This window comes from Pleurodeles waltl, chromosome 6 (genome assembly GCF_031143425.1).
Source record: "Pleurodeles waltl isolate 20211129_DDA chromosome 6, aPleWal1.hap1.20221129, whole genome shotgun sequence".
NCBI classification, from domain to species: Eukaryota; Metazoa; Chordata; class Amphibia; order Caudata; family Salamandridae; genus Pleurodeles; species Pleurodeles waltl.
In genome coordinates this window covers 1,181,276,490-1,181,297,660 of record NC_090445.1, presented here as the reverse complement: position 1 = coordinate 1,181,297,660, position 21,171 = coordinate 1,181,276,490, and the positions used below count along the sequence as shown (strand labels likewise).

Here is a 21,171-nt window from a genome sequence, read left to right as displayed (position 1 = left end):
TGCCGATGTTTTTCGGTGCCGGTATCTTGTCTTTGTCTCTCGGAGCCGCTTTCTCGGCTCCGAGGTTGCTCCATGGCGGTCCCTCGACCGGAGTCGGGTGTCTTCGCTATGGGCGTGCCCTTTTTCGGCGCCTTCGACGGGTCGCCTGTTTTATGGGTCGAGCCATGGCCTGTTGGCAGTGGCGTCCCCTGGGCTTTCGTTTTGTCGATGGTTTTACTTTTCGACGTCTTACTCACAGTTTGCTGCTGTTGTTCGACGTCGGAGTCTCCGGATTCTGATTCCGGAACCGAGAATGTTTCCTCTTCGTCGTCGAAACGTTGTTTTGTCGGCGTGGACGCCATTTGTAGATGCCTGGCTCTTCGGTCCCGGAGTGTTTTTCTGGACCGGAAGGCTCGACAGGCCTCACAGGTATCCTCCTTGTGCTCGGGGGACAAGCACAAGTTACAGACCAAGTGCTGATCTGTATAAGGATACTTACTGTGACATTTTGGGCAGAAACGGAACGGGGTCCGTTCCATCGGCTTCGATGTAGCACGCGGTCGGGCCGACCAGGCCCCGATGGGGGAATCGAAGCTACCCCAAAGTCTTCCGATGATCGGTGTCGATGTACCTAACTATCCCGATACCGAACGGAACAATACCGACGCTTTCTTCCGAGATTCTGACTAACTTTCCGAACCGAAACACGGAGCGAAAAGGAATACGTCCGAACCCGACAGCGGAAAAAAACAATCTAAGATGGAGTCGACGCCCATGCGCAATGGAGCCGAAGAGGGAGGAGTCCTTCGGTCCCGTGACCAAAAAGACTTCTTCGAAGAAAAACAACTTGTAATACTCCGAGCCCAACACCAGGCAGCGGACTGTGCCAAACATGTGTATCTGCAGCAACATATGCCATCGAACACATAATATCTGACTGAAGCAATGGATAAGGAAGTGTCAGAATTGAAAGAAAAAACACTTTCCAAGGTAGATTCTGAACTGGAAGAAATGCTCTGGCCATTCAGTGTTATGCAGCAGCCAGAGGAGCAGATTTATGGGCCTCAAGGAAGAGATACATATCCCTTCCAGTCGTGCTAAGTACACCTGCCTCAATCACTGGCTGGGTGAGTGTAGCAGCTTGCCACTCCTCCAGTCCCATAAATGCCAAGGTCTGGGCTTTCATGAGACGTAGAATGCAGTAGATGAAACTAAACCAACTCAAGACATGTATTTGTTGCTGTGCTTTTACAGAAGAGCTAGGTGGGGAGCAACAAGGAGGGTATGGGGCAGGGATGTGACAGAGGAAGCAGCACATGGGGACGAGAGCAGGACGTTACAGACACTCTCGAAGTGCTCCACCCAACTCTGTTTTAGTCTCATTGCTGGTTATCACTGGACACATAACAGAAGTAACCCAAACAGTACCAGACGTGCCAATCTCACACAGCGGCAGGGAAAACAAGCTGAAAATCACTGCAAACAGTGGTTTTCAGCTAGTTTTTGGAGGCTTTGAACTGCTGATGTGCATTAACAGGTGTGAAAACAGGACATCGGCAGCAGCCTCAACACGTTTTTTTTCTTTTTCTTGAGGAGGGGGTTTGGGGCAGTGGTGGGGGCAAAAGTTCCTCTTAGGTTCTTCTCGGCACGAGGCACACCCTGCCCCTCCTCACACTGAGGCTTTTGATGAAGTTGGCAGGTCTGCAGTACATAATTACGGCCTCCAAGAAAATACTTTATTTAAAACATGCATGGATCAAACACAGCTAAGAGGCAACTTGGACCTCAACTAGCTCAAAACAGCAGCCTTCTCCATAAAATAACACACAACTCACTGCATCAATCCCTACCAAACACCCCACAGATAGAATGATTTAAAAAGGCTACTGTGAATCCTAAGACACCGGTCTCTGTTACTTCGTAGAGAACATCAGGCTGCCTGGCTGTACACATACCAAGTCTTTAGAAAATCTCCTGCCGAACAGACAAAGAGTGGTAAACTACACATACAGGTAAAATAGACTCTGGTCTGTGGCTTAAATCTCAGTGTCTGGGCTTGAAAGCATCTGTACCTGATGTTGCTGCAAGGGGGAAACTAATAGCAATACAGCCCTATAAAAACAAATTTGAATGTAAAACTGACACGCTAAGCAAGAAACCCAGGAGCGTTAACCCCCCAAACACACAGGAACTGTTTATAGAATGGATGTAAATATTTTAACAATTAATTTTTGCAGTATATAAAACGTCGTTTAATACATTCCACTTTAGTTACATTTTATTTATTGATTCCTCATTAGTCTCTACTGTGAAATAAATAATAAATAACTCACTACATTCAAAATCCCATCAAAGACCATTATAAAATATTTAGTTTATTTGACTTTTTAAAACAATTTTAAATCAGCACTCACTCAGTGTATTCGGCAAACAAAACAATATGTGTGCTTAAAAAAATCTAGTATTAGAAAAACATTTAAAAAACATTTAATTTGTTTCTGATGGAAACGGCCAAAACGAGTAAATGCCTTCAGAAATATAAAGTTTGTTACTGAGAACATGATATCCTTTTTTTAAGCTTAAAGTGGCTGCACAGTGCTCCATATGCTACCTGGAACAGAAAGGAAATGAATGACGTACATTTATAATAGTGCAGGAGATACTGAATAGGACGGCATTTGTGAAATAAGTTAAATGATAACATAACACGGAATAAAAGCAAGTTTAACAAGTAAAAATTCTAACATAATAAAACGGTTCATGACACCTCATTTCAGCACTCTTCAAGTCTGGTTATGTGGTAAATACAAAATGTATTAAAGTGCATCTTTACAAGACTTGTCTAGTGAAGTAGCATTTTCAAACATAGAACATAACACGTGCAATAACGTTAAATTATGATTGTGTAAATCTCATCCAGACTAACATTGAAACGTTTGATTTCATGGAATGACAAAGATGTCGACTACAGTAGCATTCACAGGCATTTTTAGCAGTGGAGAAAAATCAAAATAAAATGCACTTTATTTCATACTTTTCTTCTCATCAATATGATTCTCGTAATTTAGGAGGACCCTGTATGCAGCAGGACCACAAGTTAGATTTTTGGAAGTTTTGGCGCGGCCACGACGGGATTTGCTTCTTGTAAGAATCTCCTTCCAGCAGTCTTGTAGTCAAAGGTACAGTCGTGAGCCTCAGCGTAGCGATGAGCTGCACAGAAGTTATTACCACACCTAAAAAATAAAAATGGTGATAGTCGAACGTGTCAGTGTATGGAAACACTCTGAAAGTAATTTACACCAGATACAATTTTGTTTAGCCATGTAGCTAAGTTAAAACTAAAGATTCTATAACTAGGGAGTGCTGATATTGTCAAGGGGTTTGTACAAACACAGATTTTACTACAGCCACACTGATTTCTACCTGAAAAAACAAGTATAATCGGGTCGTATTGTAATTTAGAAAGCACGAACAAAATCAGAAGTGATACGTTAAACAACTTGACAACCCCCAAAATAATCATGAATTGTCCAGGTGGAGAGAGGACAAAAGACCAAAATATAATGTAAACTTTGTCATTCAGCAATTACCTCTGTGTACAAAGCAAAAACAGACATCTAGAAAAGCCTTTATGTGAGTTCTTATATCACATAAGATTCTTTTTAATTTTGATACGGTTTTGTGATAAGAATTATAATTTGTACAAAAAGGCAAGTGGTAAAACCCTAAATAATCTTTATAATTAACAATCCTGATACTTGAGCATATTGTGTTTGTGCGCGCGCACACACACACACACACACACAATATTGAGGGGTGCAAGTAATAAATAGCTCTCTAACTATAACTGGTCATTTTTTTAGTTCAAATCGTTAATGTCGTCACTGACAAATTCACTTAACTATAACGTTACTCTAACCTTTGTTTTTTTCACTGAGTTTCCTACTTAAACCCCCCCCCCCAAAAAAAAAACACAAGATCTTTTGCTCACATTTAACGATTAAGTTACTTTAACCTTTGCTTTTTAAAAAACTTTCTAGGATTGGTTTTTAAAACTCTTTTTTTATTATTTTCAAACTGTGCTCATCATACAGGCCATATACCCATGTTTGTTATGTTCCATATAATACTTACAACTTTCATATCTACCATACCAGAAAGCTTTTGACACAACATATTTAGTTAGGGCACTTTTACGGCCAATATACATAGTTCGGTTAATATCGGATCTCTGTTAGTGCGATGCATCTACCTGTCTCAGGGGTTGTACCCTCCCCAATCAAGCCTCTCTATATGTCTGCCATATTCCCCACACCCTCTCCCACTTCCTCTGGCAACCGCAGCTTTGATAGATAACCTTTTCAGCAAGTTGGCACCAATCTAAGTCTGATTTCCAGTCTGTAAGTCTGGGCGGTTCAGTGCTTCCCCACTCCCTTACAATGTTCCTCTTGGCTACTCCTGCCACCAACCACTGCCCTGTCTTTTGGTGTGTAGTCCAGTCCTCACCCAACACTGCAAGAAAGAGCCATTTAGCATTTGACAGCTCTATTGACATAACTTGAGACAGTTTCCACCACCCCTTTCCCATAATTCTGTACTGTCACGCATTCCCAGAGGATATGGTAGAAGGTGCATTCCTGTACACATCTTCTGAGGCATAGTGATGTGGGTGCCCGGCCCATCTTAGCTAGTCTAGTTCTGGAGTAACAGGATCTATGTAGTATTTTAATCTGAACCGAGTGCGTATTGCTATTTCAAGTGGGCTTTGAATTGCTTCAGACCATTCCTCGTCATCAAGAGCCACCAGATCCCTTGCCCATGCTTCTCTCAACTTCTTCAACAGGTCCAGGGAGTTAAAGACCAGTTTTCAAGAGATGACGGTGATCGCTTTGTTCGGAATGGGTTCTTGTAAAAGCCGATCCTCTAACGGCGACGACTCCGGTATCTGCTCCCCGTCCAAGATGTGTCACCCCATTGCATGCCCCAACTGTATGTATCGAAAATGTTCTGAGTTTGCCAGCTCAAATTCTTGCCTAAGGGATTCAAACGTTACGTATGCCTGATCCCTCTTGACTTCTCCCAGATGTTCAATACCGATCTTTTCCCAGCTCTTGAACCCTTTCAACATCTCCACCTCACTAAGATGATCACTATTCCATAAGGGTGTCCTGCCTGTGAGCCTGTCATTCCAACCCAACAGCTTACTGGCCTCCCTCCATGCTCGGACTACCATCTGTGTGTGGTCTGGCAGTCTTTTCTCCCTTTCCTTCCGGTAGAGAATCGCTTCATAACCTCTACCGCTCAATGCCCCTCTGTCCACTCTATAAGCTGGTTTGTGGCTGTCAGAGAACACCCAGTCATTGATTACCATCAGTTGTGTGGCTCAGTAGTATTCATACACACCCCTTTGTATTTTGGCTAAGGCAATATGTGATGTCCCCACCCCCCCACCATAGTAAGGATCTGACTTCATGTTCTATTTTCTGAAAGTAACTTTGGGGGATCTTGTATGGGGTGTTTTGAAGTACGCATATCAGATGTAGAAGTGTCATAATCGTATATAACGCTGCTCAGCCCATAAGGGACAGTGGGAGCGTGCTTCTGTGGGTGACATCGCTTTTCAGCTGCTCCAGCTGTGGGAGCAGGTCCCTACTAAGGAATTCCTATAGGTCCCTGGTGACAAATATCCCTGGATACCTAAACTCGGCATCAGTCAAGGGAGCCACACAACTTTCAGGGAGCTGTGGATCCTCGCCCGACAGAGGGAATATCAACAATTTTGTCCAATTAATTCTAAAGCCTGAGTAGGTGCCAAAAAGGTTGAATATATGTAGAACTCTTCTTATTGAGCAGGTGGGATCAGATAAATATAGTAAAGTATCATACGCACTGAGTGAGATGGGCTCCTCCCAGCTTACCCCACATTTCAACCCCCATATCAGTGGATCTGGTCTTATCCAGGTCGCTAAAGGGCCAATAGAAATACCATTGAGGAAAGTGGACACCCCTGTCCGGTGCCCTTTTGTAATGCAAACACCCAAGAAACCGCGGCATTGACCCTCACTCTGGCCAGGGGCTGTTGATACAAGAGTCGATCCATCCACAGAACTTGGGTCAAAACGTATAATTCCATTCAATACTATTGAACGCCATTTTTGCGTCAAGAGACATTACTACTGTATGGTTTGACCGCAACCGTGCAGTCTAATGGAGCACCCCAAACAGTCTTCTCAGATTGAGGCAGGTGCTTCTGTGTGGTACAAATTCCAATTGGTGAATAATCAATGTAATTATTTTGCAAAGTCTAATTGTAAGAACTTTTGCTAACACCTTAGCCTCAACATTGAGTAGAGCTATTGGTCTATGCGAACTACAGTCAGTGGGCTGCTTACCTTTTTTATGTGTTACTAGTAACTGCTTAAGTAGTGGCCGACGCCCACACTACCTCCCTGGTGCGGGTCACGACCAGTGCCCGACACCAGGGAGGGGGTTAATAAATCCTTGGGTGCGTTGCACCCGAGGATTTATTATTTTATTTTTTTTTATCCCTGGGAGACACATGTCTCCCCCCGCCCCCACCCGCCCCTTTGTGAAGTCAGCGTTACTATGTGGATTTCCCCATCGGAGCAGTAAGCGGCCGTTCCTGCTCCAATGGGGAAAACCGCCACAAACGGCCTTCTCCACGTTCGGGAAGGCCTCGTAAGAAAGGGGAGACTCTCCCCTTTCTTACGAGGCCTTCCTGAAAGCTGTGCTGCGATCGGGGGCCAGGAAACACCACTAGACACCAGGGATTTCACTTGGGTGGGGGTCGGCCCCCTCGGAAAACAGGCCGCCCCCACCCGGGGGCATATATATATATTTTTTTTTAAAAAAAGGTAGGTACCCCCAGGGGGGAGCGCGATCGCTAGTCAAGTAAGTATTGTGATTATGTTTCTGCTACAAAAGGGTCAGACTTGTCTAGTGGCAGTTTTAGTGCCACAAAGAAGTGCAGAAGGTTTATATGCCTACTGCAAAGAGCAAATCTGTATTTTATGTAAATAGCGGAGTACATTAGTAAAGTCAGCCATTACCTGCGCTATAATACAAATGAAATGTATGTGCGGGATGGAGGGCGGCTATGGAGAGATGAAGGGCACTTTTGCTGGGTGGTAATGAGGGAATCCGAGGAGGAGGGAGTGGGAGCACCAATAATGATTGTTGGACTGGGCGCAGGAGGTGTTAAAGACTGTGACGAATGGTACGTGACAAGGTGTTTTTTGAGTGCCTTGAAACAACGTGCTGATTGAGGGAAGAAGCGCGGGTAAGGTGGCCTCTACTGTTGCACGTATATCACACACACTATCGATTTTGTGACTGTCTACGTAGGCTAGTGTTTTAGAGCAACAGTTTAGCCAATAGCAGAGATGGCATCTTGATGGATGACTGCTGCCGTCACTCGGGTTATAGAGGACAGCTCTGACATAGGATCAGAGACTGAGACATCAGATACTGAGACAGCATCTGAGGGATAGGACAATGGCGCAGACTCTAGGAGTGATTTTTCAGTCGGAGGAGTCCCATTCGATAACTCCTCTTCCAGTACATTATGAGGGAGGTGATGAGGACAGTCCTGCTGTCCCTTCGCAAGCAGTCTGTGCAACTGGGTAATAGTGGGTTAGCCCAACCGTGAGAGCAGGTGAATGCCGCGGCAAGCAGAGAGAGAGAGAGAGTGCTCTCTTGAGAGCTCCCCAATTTAGTTCAGCCCCAAATTCCACCACCCAAATCATATTGTGGAGACATCAAAATTATCTATCGCAAAACAAACTGGTTTTGTAAGGCAGGCACCTGTGTTTTTGGTCCTGGGTTCAACTGCCATATAGAGAAACACACTAAACCAAAACATTTCTGGAAACTAGACATTCGGGGGAGTCCACAGAGGTGTGACTTGTGTGGATTCCCCAAAGTTTTCTTACCCAGAATACCCTGCAAAGCTGAAATGTTGAATAAAAACTCTATTTTTCTCGCTTTTCTGTCACACAAACTACAGGAATATGCTGGGATCCACAAAATTCCTACCACCCAGTGATTCCTCACCTGTCCTGATAAAAACACTACCCCACTTGAGTGCCTACACCTAGTGCCTGCGTCAGGAATGGATCACCCCAGGGTCAACAGCTGCCTCATGTAAGGACCAACATTGACCGTTGTGTGATCTATTCCGGTCGCGGGCACCAGGCCTACCCACACAAGTGAGGTACCATTTTTATCGGGAGACTTTGGGGAATGCTGGGTGGAAGGAAATTTGTGGCTCCTCTCAGATTCCAGAACTTTCTGTCACCGAAATGAGAGGAAAAAGTGTTTTTTTGGCCAAATTTTGATGTTTGCAAAGGATTCTGGGTAACAGAACCTGGTCAGAGCCCCACAAGTCACCCCATCTTGGATTCCTCTAGGTCTCTAGTTTTAAAAAATGAACAGGTTTGGTAGGTTTCCCTAGGTGCCGGCTGAGCTAGAGGCCAAAATCTACAGGTAGGCACTTTGCAAAAAACAGCTCTGTTTTCTGTCAAAAAATGGGATGTGTCCACGTTGTGTTTTGGGGCATTTCCTGTCGCGGGCGCTAGGCCTACCCACACAAGTAAGGTATCATTTTTATCGGGAGACTTGGGGGAACATAGAATAGCAAAACAAGTGTTTTTGCCCCTTATCTTTCTCTACATTTTTTCCTTCCAAATATAAGAGAGTGTGTAAAAAAGAAGTCTATTTGAGAAATGCCCTGCAATTCACAAGCTAGTATGGGCACCCCGGAATTCAGAGATGTGCAAATAACCACTGCTCCTCAAAACCTTATCTTGAGCCCATTTTGGAAATGCAAAGGTTTTCTTGATACCTATTTTTCACTCTTCATATTTCAGCAAATGAATTGCTGTATACCCAGTATAGAATGAAAACCAACTGCAGGGTGCAGCTCATTTATTGGCTTTGGGTACCTAGGGTTCTTGATGAACCTACAAGCCCTTTATATCCCCGCAACCAGAAGAGTCCAGCAGACATAACGGTATATTGCTTTAAAAAATCTGACATCGCAGGAAAAAGTTACAGAGTAAAACAAAGAAAAATGGCTGTTGTTTTCAGCTCAATTTCAATATTTTTTTATTTCAGCTGTTATTTTCTGTAGGAAAACCTTGTAGGATCTACAGAAATGACCCCTTGCTGAATTAATAACTTTGTCTAGTTTTCAGAAATGTTTAACTTTCCGGGATCCAGCATTGGTTTCACACCCATTCCTGTCACTAACTGGAAGGAGGCTGAAAGCACCAAAAATAGTAAAAATGGGGTAGGTCCCAGTAATATGCCAAATTTGTGTTGAAAAAATGTGGTTTTCGGATTCAAGTCTGCCCGTTCCTGAAAGGTGGGAAGATGGTGATTTTTGCACCAGAAACCCTTTGTTGATGCCATTTTCAGAGGAAAAAACCACAAGCCTGCTTCGGCAGCCTTTTTTCCCCATTTTTTGGGAAAAAACGAAATTTTCACTGTATTTTGGCTAATTTCTTGGTCTCCTCCAGGGGAAACCACAATCTCTGGGTACCATTAGAATCCCTAGGATATTGGAAAAAAAGGACGCAAATTTGGCGTGGATAGCTTATGTGGACAAAAAGTTATGAAGGCCTAAGCGCGAACTACCCCAAATAGCCAAAAAAGGGCTCAGCACTGGGGGGTGGCAGGGGGGGGGGGTTTCACGGCCCAGCAGCTAAGGGGTTAATACGCTGGCCAGCGGCAAACACCCTATTTTCCGTGCCTCTGAGAACATCTCCAGCATGTGTGGGGCTACCTTATTAATCAACCCTTTATATAGTTCTATCGGCAGCCCATTAGGTCCAGCCACCTTCCCGGATTGTAAGCTTCGCAAATCGATAGTCTGCTCCTCTGCAGATAAGTCCTCTTCCAAACCCTCCCTCTCCTCATTACTGTCTGGCATATCTATCTCACTCACCAATTCACTACATTTGCTTGCAGTTTTAGAAGCCTCAGATGCATAGAGGCCCTCATATTAATCGGTGAATGTTTCTGCTATGGAAGCATTGGTTATCTTAAGGGTTCCGTTCCCATCCTGACCCCCAGAACCCAGGAATGTTCTCTGTCTCTCTATTCCAGCCATGCCAACAATTTATTGGCCTTATCACAAACATCGAGGAGATGGAGCAGCACCGCCAATGCATGCTGCCGCACCCTCTCCTCAACCAATATTCTATAGTCCTGCTGGTGGAGCTGAAGCTAGTGCCCAAGCATCACTGTACACTCGGTCTGTATTCTAGCTTCTAAATCTCGACTTTTGGCTCAAGTTTGTCGCATTCAAGATTGTGCTCTTTCTTCATACCACCTAATAGTGCTTGGGCTGTGCCCCTCAGGACAGCTTTGAAGGCCTCCCACAGCACACACAGGGACTCTACTGTGCTCGTTTTTTCGACAAAGTAGGCTCCTGTCTCCTCATGTAATTTCTCCCTAAGGCGTCTATCTTTCAGGAACCATGGGTCTACGTTTGGGGGTAGCACATATTCATTTACAGGTCCCTTTAGTCGGATACTTACAGAAGAGTGGTCGGAGAGCCAACTAGAATGATGAGTTGCTTCTCAGAATCTACCCCACACCCTCATGGTGAGTGAATATATAATCTAGCCGAGAGTAACTGCTGTGTGGTGCAGAATAGAATGTGTATTATCTCTGCTTTGAGTGGTGTAGTCTCCAAAGATCCACCACCCCTGCTATTTCCTTTGAAGGATTGCAAGGGCCCTCTTTCATTCGTCACCTTCGCTCCGGTCTCTCTATCCACCACTGCATTCATGTTCCCCCCCAGAATTAGGATTCCCAGTGGCAGTTCTAGTGGGAGGGAGCCCAAATCTGTCAAGGTCATACTATGGAGTTGTGGAGGGACCTACATGGAGCATATGTTAAGGGTTTCACCCTCCCACTTGGAGTCAAGCCACATCTGTTCTGGTGTGAATGGCATTGCGGTCCTTAGTAGGATTCTCACCCCTCAGGAATCTGTGGTATAGCCTGCATGTGCCACCTGCATGAGCAGCAAAACCTATTTAGGGCTTTATAGCGGTTCTCTTTAAGGTGTGCTTCTTGGAGTAATATAATATCGGGAGCATGTCAACGTATATGTTGAAGCACCTATGTGCGCTTCACCTTGTTACCCAGGCCATTTACATTCCAGGTCCAAATGTTCAATTCATTCTGCTTGCGGCTCCCCATCATGTCCCTCCAGTGACGCTCCCAGCTTTCCCTGTGCACTGAGCCTGCACCCCATGTGCAGCGTTATTGCCTTCTGCCACTGTGGCTTCCCCATGTCAGACCCCGTTGTATGTGAGCAGTCGATCAAACAATGAACAACAATTAACCTCATCAAGAAAGCTAACCCCGCCCCCCAACTCCCCTATCCCTGCTACCCTGCTTTGTGAGCCTGAAACAACCCACTGTTGCAACTTGCAGAGCGCCTGACGCCCGATATGAACCATGCTATATCTGAGGGTGGCTAGTTCCACTAATAGCTGTGACGTGTGTTAACAAACTTTGGTTATTCTCCCCCTAGTTTATTATTTTTATGAACCAGTTCCTCCCACATCATTTCCTCTCTGTGAAGTTGACTCCTCAGTCTGATTTTTTTACCCCTCCGTCAACTCAGTCCCCCCCCCTTGAACCCAGGAGATTCTTTTTAGTCCCCTTAATATTCTCAGGTATCTTCTGGTGGGTCTTGGGGCTCTGGGTGCTCCGGTGAGTTCAATCGTTGCGCCTCCTCCACAATTGCACGACTCAATGCTCTCTGGTCTTTGGCACCTCAATCCAGTCCCATGTCTCCCCTGGGGAGGCAAAGTACCATGACTTGCCCCTCTGTATCACTAGCAGTGGGAGCCAGGTATAGCATCATGTACTGAATACTTGTCTTGCAAAGGTCTTTTTGACTTCATCAAAGCTTCTCCTCTTCTTTTGGACCCGCAGAGTGAAATCAGGGAAAAAACGGACTACTGCATTTTCAACCGGTAGGTCCCCATGTGTGCAGGCTACTTGTAAAATAGCATATTGGCCTCTATAATTCAAAAACCTGGCTATTAAAGTCCTGGCTGGGGCTTCAGGTTTCAGTCGCGGCCCGGCGTCCTGCGGGCTGTCTCAACAAGAACAATTTGGACAGTCTCTTCGGGTTCAGAATATTTAGGATTGGGTCCTCTAAGAAGAGGGCCACACTTGGGCCCTCAGCACCCTCTGGGACCCCCACCACTTGGATAATATTTCGTAGTGTCCCCGCAGTTCGCGTATCCTCTGGACTGAGAGACCTCCAGAACCTTCAAAACTCCATTGGACCCTTCTCAGTTCCACTCCTCCGCCCGAGATGTCGCCAATATCTGCTTCTCCCCCCCCCCCCACTCCTCGTCCCCATGCGTCAGTCCTCAATACTTGCACTGGCTATGCAGCCCTCCAAGCCTCGATTTTTCCAGCCAAAGTCTCACTTTTTTCAGCCCCTTCCGATGGACCCAGGCAGGGGAAGCGTCTCTCTAGTGGTGCCGGGACTCATCCACAGCCATGCTTTCACCTGTTCGGGCCCGTCACAGGCCCCGGCTGCCTCTTCCTCTCCAATTCCACAGGCTGAGTCTGCTTCGGACGCCCAGACCTCCATCTCTCACCCGCTCCGCCTCTCAGACCCAGGGGGTGAGGGGAGAGGGTTGCCTACTCCTGGAGGGCCCTAATGCACTGGGCTCCTCCGCTCCATCTTGCCTGTGCTCCGGCTGCACTCCCTCTTCTTGCTGTGGTCCCTCGTGGCTCGGGTTCAACGATCAGGAGCAGAGGAAGTTCCCGTCGATACCAGCAGCAGTACTTGCGCTTTGTGGGGGGAACTTTACGGATAATTAATGGATTGCGGGGGTTATCTTACCAGCGGCTACGGAGCTGTCTGTGTGCGGCCATCTTCTCTCGTGGCTAGCCGCACCCTCCTGTGCCCAAGGATTATTATTTTTTTTAACAGAAAAAGTAATATTGAATTGCCTTACGTAAATCCAACTGCCCTACCTTCGGTCGAACGCAACTGGGGCTGGCTGCAGGCCCTGCAATCAACCCCCCACGCGCAGCCAACCCCATGCTGCACATGGCCCTGGGCCATGCGCAGTGGGAGGTTGGTCACAAGGCCTGACCTGTTAAGGCAGTCAAAGGGGGCCCTTAGTAAAGGGGGAGAGGGGATGTAGCCATAGGGCCTGGCCCTAGGGACCCCATCCCCCCAGCACTTTTTTTTTATTTTTATTTTTTAAGGGGAAGGGGCTGAGTGGTCCACTTCCCCGAACCTCTTGTGGCCCTGGGGACGCCACCCCCAGGGCTATATATATTTTAAAGGGGGGGGGGGGGTGGGAGCATGCCTCCCGAGCCACATTGGGCGATGGGGACCCCATCCCCCAGGGACTATGTTAAAAGGGGAGGGGGCGTGCGGCCTTCTTCCCCAAGCCGGACAAGATTTTTTTAAATGGGGAGGGCACCATGCGGCCCCTGTCCACAAGCCTCTAAAAGCCCCAGGGAGCTCACCTCTGAGGCTGATATTATTTAAAATGGGGAAGGGGGGGCGGGGGGGTGACACTTGGCCCACCCCTCCAAATGCTACTATTAGCCCCAGGGACCCCATCCCCTTGAGTCACATTTTTAAAAAGTGGGCACCTATCGTACTCTCACTGGGGACTGTGGGGGAGAGCCATCCCCTCATGAGCTGGAGCAGGCATTGTTCTTGGCCGCAAGGAGCAGCTACTAATCCCCAGGACATATCTACTGAGCCTGCTCCGGGGGATAGGGTCCCGAAGCCATTTATGGCTTAGTGAGTGGGTTTGCATGGCAGTCCTCCCTTAAAGTAATCGGCCCTCGGGGATGGGGTTCTCGGGGAATTTAAGGGCTCCTGGAATGGGGCCACTTCGTCTCCTCTTGGGGCGTGTGGTGCTCTCCCCATATAAATTAATTTCAGCCATGGGGGTGGTCTCTGAAGGCATTGGGATAGGGACGATGCAACCCCCTCCACATACAAATTAAGTTTGGCTGGTACTGGGCTCCCTGGAGGCTTGGGGAGGGGACCATGCAGTCCCCATTCCCCTTTAACAATACAGCCCGGGGGTGGTCTTCTCAATAAATATAATAAATGATGCCTGTGCCATTTTTTCCTCCAATCCCGCAGGAGTCTTGTGGGAGTGCAGCATATTTTTTCTCTTTTTTTGCCCCAGGGAGTTCCCTCTGGGTCCACTCTTTTGAGACCTAGTGTGTCAGGAAATCCCTATACTGCCCCTTATATATATATTTTTTTCTAACTTCAAAGCAGGGGACTAGGTCCACGAGTCCTGTAATGGCTGCCAGCAACATTTTCTCATGTTGTTGACAGCCAACCAGAGCGCTTGTGGAAGTCTGGCTCCCACTGGAGCGAGATCACCCAAAGGAAAAAGAAAACTCCCTGGACCAATCAGAATGCTCTATTTTTAATATTTCCTCTCCAGTGAGAATCTCTTGAGACCCTCCTGGACCCAGCCCTCTGGATATACAATTATTTTCAACCTTATTTTCTCAAAAACTACTGTTAATGGATTTACACCAAATCACAAAAAGCACAATCTGAGGACCACGATCTAGCTTCCTGCCGAATTTGGTGCAATTTTGCTCAGCAGTTTTTGCTGTAGCCCTTCTTAAAGAAGTCTATGGAAATTGCATGGGGATGAGTTTAGGGACCCCCCTTTTTTTCCTGAGGCCACCGCTTGATGGATCACTCTGAAACTTTCCATGCACAAACTTGTCAAAAAGTAGCACCTCTCTGGAAAGGTTTGTCGAGATTTGTTACACTGTGCCAAATTAGCAACACAAGAAACACTTTTCCTATGGAAAAGCAGACCTAACTATAACTACCTAGTTTCGACCACCTCTAGATTTTATATATATGTATATATAATGTCACTTACCCAGAATGCATTTGTTTGTGGCATGTAGTGCAAGTTCCGCAGTCCTTATTGCTTAGTCCCTGCTTTGTACATGCCTGTAGAGTAATTTAATATATTTTTTGTTTGTGCAGAAGGTAGCAAACAATATCCTATACTGGTGCTGTGAAGGGATTAATGTGTTTTGGGAGATAGTGTACAAAATGTTTCCATCTGGCTGCCTAATAGGTCCTGGTGGTGGGGCTGCACCCTTCTTTAAGAATAGACATAACACTCTTCTGTTAGGTTGAGGTAGGCAAATTCTAAGACCTCAGGAGCCAAATCGCAAGGTAGAGTGTTGGTACGCCTGAGAGTCCAGTGGTTTTGTGAGAGAAGGTCCGGCCTGTTAGGTAGCCTCTCATGTGCGATTATGAAGAGTTTTAGGAGCCTGGAGTACCATGGTTTTAGTGTACAGGTTGGCACCACTAGAATGAGCTTGAAGGATGTCTGAGTCTCCTCACGAAGAATGGTAGGAGCGGGAAAGGCAGAAAAGCGTAGGCAAATATCCGTGACCAATTCCTCCACAGTGCATTGCCCATGGACTGTGGGTGTGCTAGACTGGGGCGCAGCTTGGGATTTTTTTTTAAATGTTCAGCGGTGGCTATTTGTGGGAACCTCCCGCACTAGAAGTACAGGAGTAGGAGCTGAGGGTGAAGTTTCCATTTGTGTACTAGTTGATGTGTTCTGCTGAGCAGGTCTAGTATATCGTTATCTGCTCCGATAATATGCTATATGAGTAGGTATATTCTGTGATGAATTGCTCACCACCAGATCTTCTGAGCTACAATGGACAGCTGTGGCGAATGTGTGCCCCCTTGCTTGTGCAGATAGAAAATGGCAGTGCGTTGTCTGTGCATATCAAAACTGTCTTGTCCTGAATGATGGGGTAAAAAGAGAGGAGAACAAGCTGAATTGTCAGCAGCTCCAGGTGGTTGATGTGAAGACATTTCTGGGTGAGGCATCACTGATCCTGAGCAGTAAGATATTTGAGTTGAGCTCCCCAACCAATGAGGCATCTGGTGTGATGGCCTTGTGCAAAACTGGGTCAAAGAAGGACAGCCATGCAACAAACTGTTTGTGTTCCACCACTGCAAAGAGTGATGTGTGTAGCCCCAAACCAACACTAGATCTTCTAGGTCACCCTCCACTTGAGACCATTGTGCCGCTAAGCACTCCGGTAAAGGGCATACAGGGAGCCTGGCATGAGGGACAATAGATGTGCAAGATGCCATCATGTCTAGTAGGTGCATCACAGTTCTGACTGTTACCTGCCAATCTGGCAGAAAAAGAGGCAGCAAGTTTGGTAAAGCTTGTAATCTGGCAGAACTGGGTTAAGGTTTCCCAGGAAAGGGCTTACCTGCAGGGGTTGAAGGTGAAATCCAGACTGTGCAGGGTGTTATTTGTGGTCTGTGTGAGCTCTAGGCAGAGTTCATGGAAATCTTGATCAGCCTGTCGCCCTGGGAAGAGGATATGTGGATGCTGCTCCTCTTGAGATGAGCGGCCACCACAGCTAGGTATTTTGTGAAAAGGTTTGGTGCAGTAGTAACCCCAAAATGAAGTACCTTGAATTGATTCTGGCGTCCACTTACCACAAACCTCAGATATCTTCGATGTACTGGGTGGATAGGTATGTGGAAGCAGGCGTCCTTCAGATCCAGGGTAATCATGAAATTGTCTTTCTGCAAGAGTGGTATAATGTCCTGTAGAGTCATCATATGAAAGTGCTCAGAGGGAACTAAGTTGTTGAGAGGGACAATAGTTAGGATGGGTCTGAGGGAGCTGTTCTTTGGGATAAGAAACTAGAGGGAGTAAGCACACTTTCTACAGTTTTCTACAGTGTTGAGGTGGAAAAAGCTCCATTGCCCCTTTCTCTAGGAAGGCTTCTACTTCCTCATGAAGGAGGCGCAGACATTCTTCAGACAATCTGTGTTTATGAGGTGGGAATATCTGGTGGTGTTTGTGCAAGTTCTAGACAACACCCCTTTCTGTATAATATCTGGAGCCCAATGGTCTCAGGTGATTTCAGTCCAGCAGGGCAGAAACCCCTGTAATCTTCCCCCAACAGGTGTAGTGAGATCAGGGTAAGCTGTAGGGCGCCCTGTTTTGGGGGGGCGGTCCGCTGGGGGATAGCGCCATTAGTTCTACCTCTTATGTTACTGCCCCGATAACCGCCTCTATTGTAACCCCACAAGGGGGACTGTGTCGACGATAAAAGCTGTTTCTGGAATAGGGTCGTGAATGCCCCACTAAACTGTGTGGGCCAAAAGGAACTCTTGGGGGGGGGGGGGCGGTCTGTGTTTATAGAGCACCCAATGCCTTAACCGTCTCTGTGCCTTTTTTGATCTTCTCAAGCATCTCAACTACCTGAGGGCTAAAGAGATGCTGACCATCAAAAGGACATTGAGTAGGTGCTACTGAACATCCGGTTTAAAGCCTGAAACACGCAGACAGAAATGGCAGCGCTGCAGAATACTAGTATTAATCCTGCGAGTGGCTATATCCGTGGCAGTTAGAGCACAGTGGATGTTGGTGTTAGAGATGATCTTCCCTTCTGCCACCAACTGTTGCTCCTTGTTACGTTCATGCTCTGGGAGGTGGTGTACCAGGTCCCCCATTTGGTCCCAGTGTATACGGTCCTACCGGAGGAGTTAATCCCCAAAAAATGTGTTATTCGCCAATGGAACGCGGACTGCGCTGCTACACTCCGTACCCAACATCAATTTTCTTGCTCTCTCGGTCAGGAGGTGGTGCATCTCCTGTTCCCGGAGTGTTAGCATGCTTTGTTGTATGAACCACCAAAGAGTCATGAGGTAGTTGGCCACAGATGTATGGAGGGTCATTAGGGGAGGCTATTTACTTCCTATCCACCTTAAGTGTGATAACTCTTGCCTGGACACAATCCTTACAAACCTCGGTGGAAGGCTTGAAGACGCCCTTAAGCATGGGGAGATATTAAAGGCAGTGGTAGGTCGAAGAGAGGGTTTCCACAAGGAAGTCATCCTCCTCTTGCTGCACATGGAGATCTACATTGTAGAAAGTGGCAGCTCTGAGTAACACCTCATGGTATGAAGTGACATCATCAGGCGGTGACTGCTTAGTAGGGTACAAATCTGGATCTGTGTCTGCAGGGGAGGTGAGGGGAGAGGGGGGAGGGGTTAAGCATCGCAGTCATCCCAAGGTTCCAGACCCTGTGAGTCACAAGGGTGATCATAAAGGAGCCTAGGACTGTCCCAATTCCTCCACTGTGAAGGGCCTCTAGATGAATGATGTGGCAACCCTAGGGGCAAGACTAGAGACAAAGGTGCTGAAGGAGGAAGAGGCAGGGGAGGAGGAAAACGAGCAGAAGGGAGGGGAGAGGTTGCACTGCCATGTCTCTTGCTTTTTGGGGGCTGGAACTTCAGGTGTGTTAATGGCCTTCTCAAAAGTCAGCTTCCTTCTGTGAAGTGGAGAGTCCTTTGTCATGTTTGCAATCTTTGCCAGAATCTAACCTGTGCCTGGATGGGTATGAATGCGCTGTTCCGCAGCATCCGAGTGTTCCTGCAGCCACTTGAGAATTGACTGATCAAATTCCTCAGAAATTGATACAGTGCAAGGCTGCCTTGATGTAGCTGCATACATTCACCAACTGGATTGTGCTGAGCTCGATCCTGGTTCCAACTGCTTCGAGTCAATGGGTCTCGACACAGAACTCAGCCTGGGCTCTGAAGTTTTTAGCTACAGCCCTTTCGAGTCCGAGGGTGACTGAGGATGTGCCTTCGGATCCGTAGCCGAATCAGTGGTCTAGGCTTGAGGCGGGACTTAAGCGCCAAATGTGGCTTGGGTGTTAGGCCTATCTCCGAATCATGGTGTTGCCATGAAAGGGCAAGAGTCGTGCACCAGCGGCCTCATAAGCAACCTGGGGGCCAGAAGCTTGTGCCTCTGTGTGGTGAGTTATGGGAATATCCGTACTCACTGCAATCTTGTGAGAGTGCTAGAATGGCGGAGGCTCTTTGGACTCAACATCTGCCTCGAAACTGACAATTCCAGTTGAAAAAGGCCATCTTAATTGAAAAGCCTGGGTCCTTTACCTCTTCATCATCTGGCTACCCTGTTCTCTAATGTCAGGAGTCTCTTCCACTTCCCGTCTACATGTCATGACGGGCAAGGCGGTTCTGAAGAATTTTATTTGCGAGGCAGGCTGAACAGGAACCTTCATGATGATCAGGAGACAAACAGAGGTTGCAGACTTCATAGAGGTCAAATCTCAGATAGCTGGCGTCACAACGAGGACATAATCAGAATGGAGTTCTTTCCATCACATGAACATTCTTGGCCTGAGGGGTTCTGAGATGAAGGTTGTTAGACTGACACAGAGTCAAATATTTGTGACGTTGTAAAACCAAAGAGAACGCATGTTTGTAGGTACAGATGAGAGGATGGATCCAAGGTCATGAAAAAACACCACGAGGCATTGAACTTGCGCTGTAAACAAAAAGTCTGAACCAGGCAGCGGATACAAAAACAAACTAATAATGCAGCCGATGCCCATGCGCAATATCACTAATAGGTGGAGTCACTAGACATTGTGACCTGAAAAGTCTTCCTTTGAAGAAAATCCAGTTGTACACATCCGAACCCAACACTAAATAGGGAAGGTATATGCACAGCTTGTGTATCTATAGTTACACATGCCACAGAAAATATATATTTTTTTAAATGACACTTTATCGGTATGTACAGAGCAGGGACTAAACAAAAAGGGCAGTGGAACTTGCATTGGGTGTACCCTCAGAACAAACAAAAGTAGGAGACCGCAATTTTCAAGCCAGCTAGAATATAAAAAAAGAAAAGAAGAAAGGCAATCTTGGACACTGATTGGTTGGATGTTTAGAAGGGTGGTTGTTCAAAGATCAGTGTCTTGATAAATGACATCAATTTGGGTGCTCAGTCAGATACTACTGGGATGAAGTAAACATTTACTTTCTTTTAACAGATCTGCAGTGTAAACGGTTTTATGGAATGTTCTATGGTATTTCTGCACTGTGGTGTGATGTTGTAGCACTTCTGTTGTACCTGATGGCCTGCCCCGTCATTTTATTTCCCCACTCTCTGACATCTTCTGTTTTTGTTAGAGACTCTTTTCCTTCCTGTCTCTTCTATGTGATATGCAGGTTTCATAGGTCCAGTTTACCCAACACGAAGAAGGTGCCATATATAAATAAGAGGCCAGCACTGAATGCCAAAAAAGGGACTGGCCTAACATAAAGCGACAGAATATCACCTCACTAACACAACATATTTATATCTAGAAAGGGGGAATTACACTTCCTGCAAACAGGAATTGCATCTGACACATAATCATGAGCATTCTGTGTAGCAAATAATGATTTGGTCAAATGCACCCAACTAAACTGGAAACATACCATTCCAATATGTTATCTTTTGTATCAAAAAGAGCTTCAAAAGGTCCTTTTTGCGCCAGTGGTAAGAAGGTAGTTAACTATAGATGACTAAGGGGGACGAAACAAGCCAGTGATCAAGATAGCCGCACAGCAGTGAAGTTCCGGAATAACCACCTAATACTGCTTCCCCAGAGCGCGCCCATCTGCCACTAAAATGCCTCTTGTTGCCTAACTGGCATTTAGGTGAAGGGAGGCTGCCTTACCTCTGACTTTTCCCCTCCCCCCGGCAGGCCAATAATTCAGCAGTGTATCGACGGGCCTACCGCTGAAGACTGATGCGGTCTTCGGAGGCCCCATGGGGGCCATGGCGTGCAGGTCCCCCATCGAAATCCTGAGGATCCCTCGGTACTCGGCACCCCCATGGCCCAACATAAACCCTGAGTGACTCACCTGTGGCAGCCCGAAGCCCTTGGAGATGCGGATTGTGGCCTCCCCCACTTCCAGGATGCCAGGTGAGGAAGATCGCATATACTATTGCTTTCACTGCGCCAAAGCTAACCGCAATACAGACTGTGCTGTGCTTGGGCTGAGTAGGGGATTTGCTGTCTGGTTCCCGGCCGGCTGGAGTAGTACTGACGGATCACCGTTATGCACCATACTTGCTATTGAGCTTGCAGTCACTCATTGTACTCACCAGTTAACTAGGGCCCTGCTTAAACCGGCCCACATACGGTGATCCCCCTCCATCTTACTTACATTGTTCATTACCGCATGGTGGCATTGATACCTGGCAGGGCATTCTCTGAACTTGCACATCACCATCATACCATCATTTATATTGCGCCATTCGTGAG

The 21,171-nt window shown here is 46.7% G+C and overlaps 1 protein-coding gene across 3 annotated transcripts in view; it reads right to left on the bottom strand.

Moving 5' to 3' along the window:
- Positions 1 to 2,328: 2,328 nt before the first annotated feature.
- The window catches only part of ZFAND4 (zinc finger AN1-type containing 4), a 273,261-nt gene continuing 254,418 nt past the window's right edge, over positions 2,329 to 21,171 (bottom strand). For all 3 annotated transcript variants that reach the window (XM_069240423.1, XM_069240422.1, XM_069240424.1), the window contains one exon: positions 2,329 to 3,212. In XM_069240423.1, the coding sequence (XP_069096524.1) occupies positions 3,077 to 3,212 (136 nt within the window). In that variant the 3' untranslated portion in view covers positions 2,329 to 3,076. The remainder of the gene's footprint in view (positions 3,213 to 21,171) is intronic.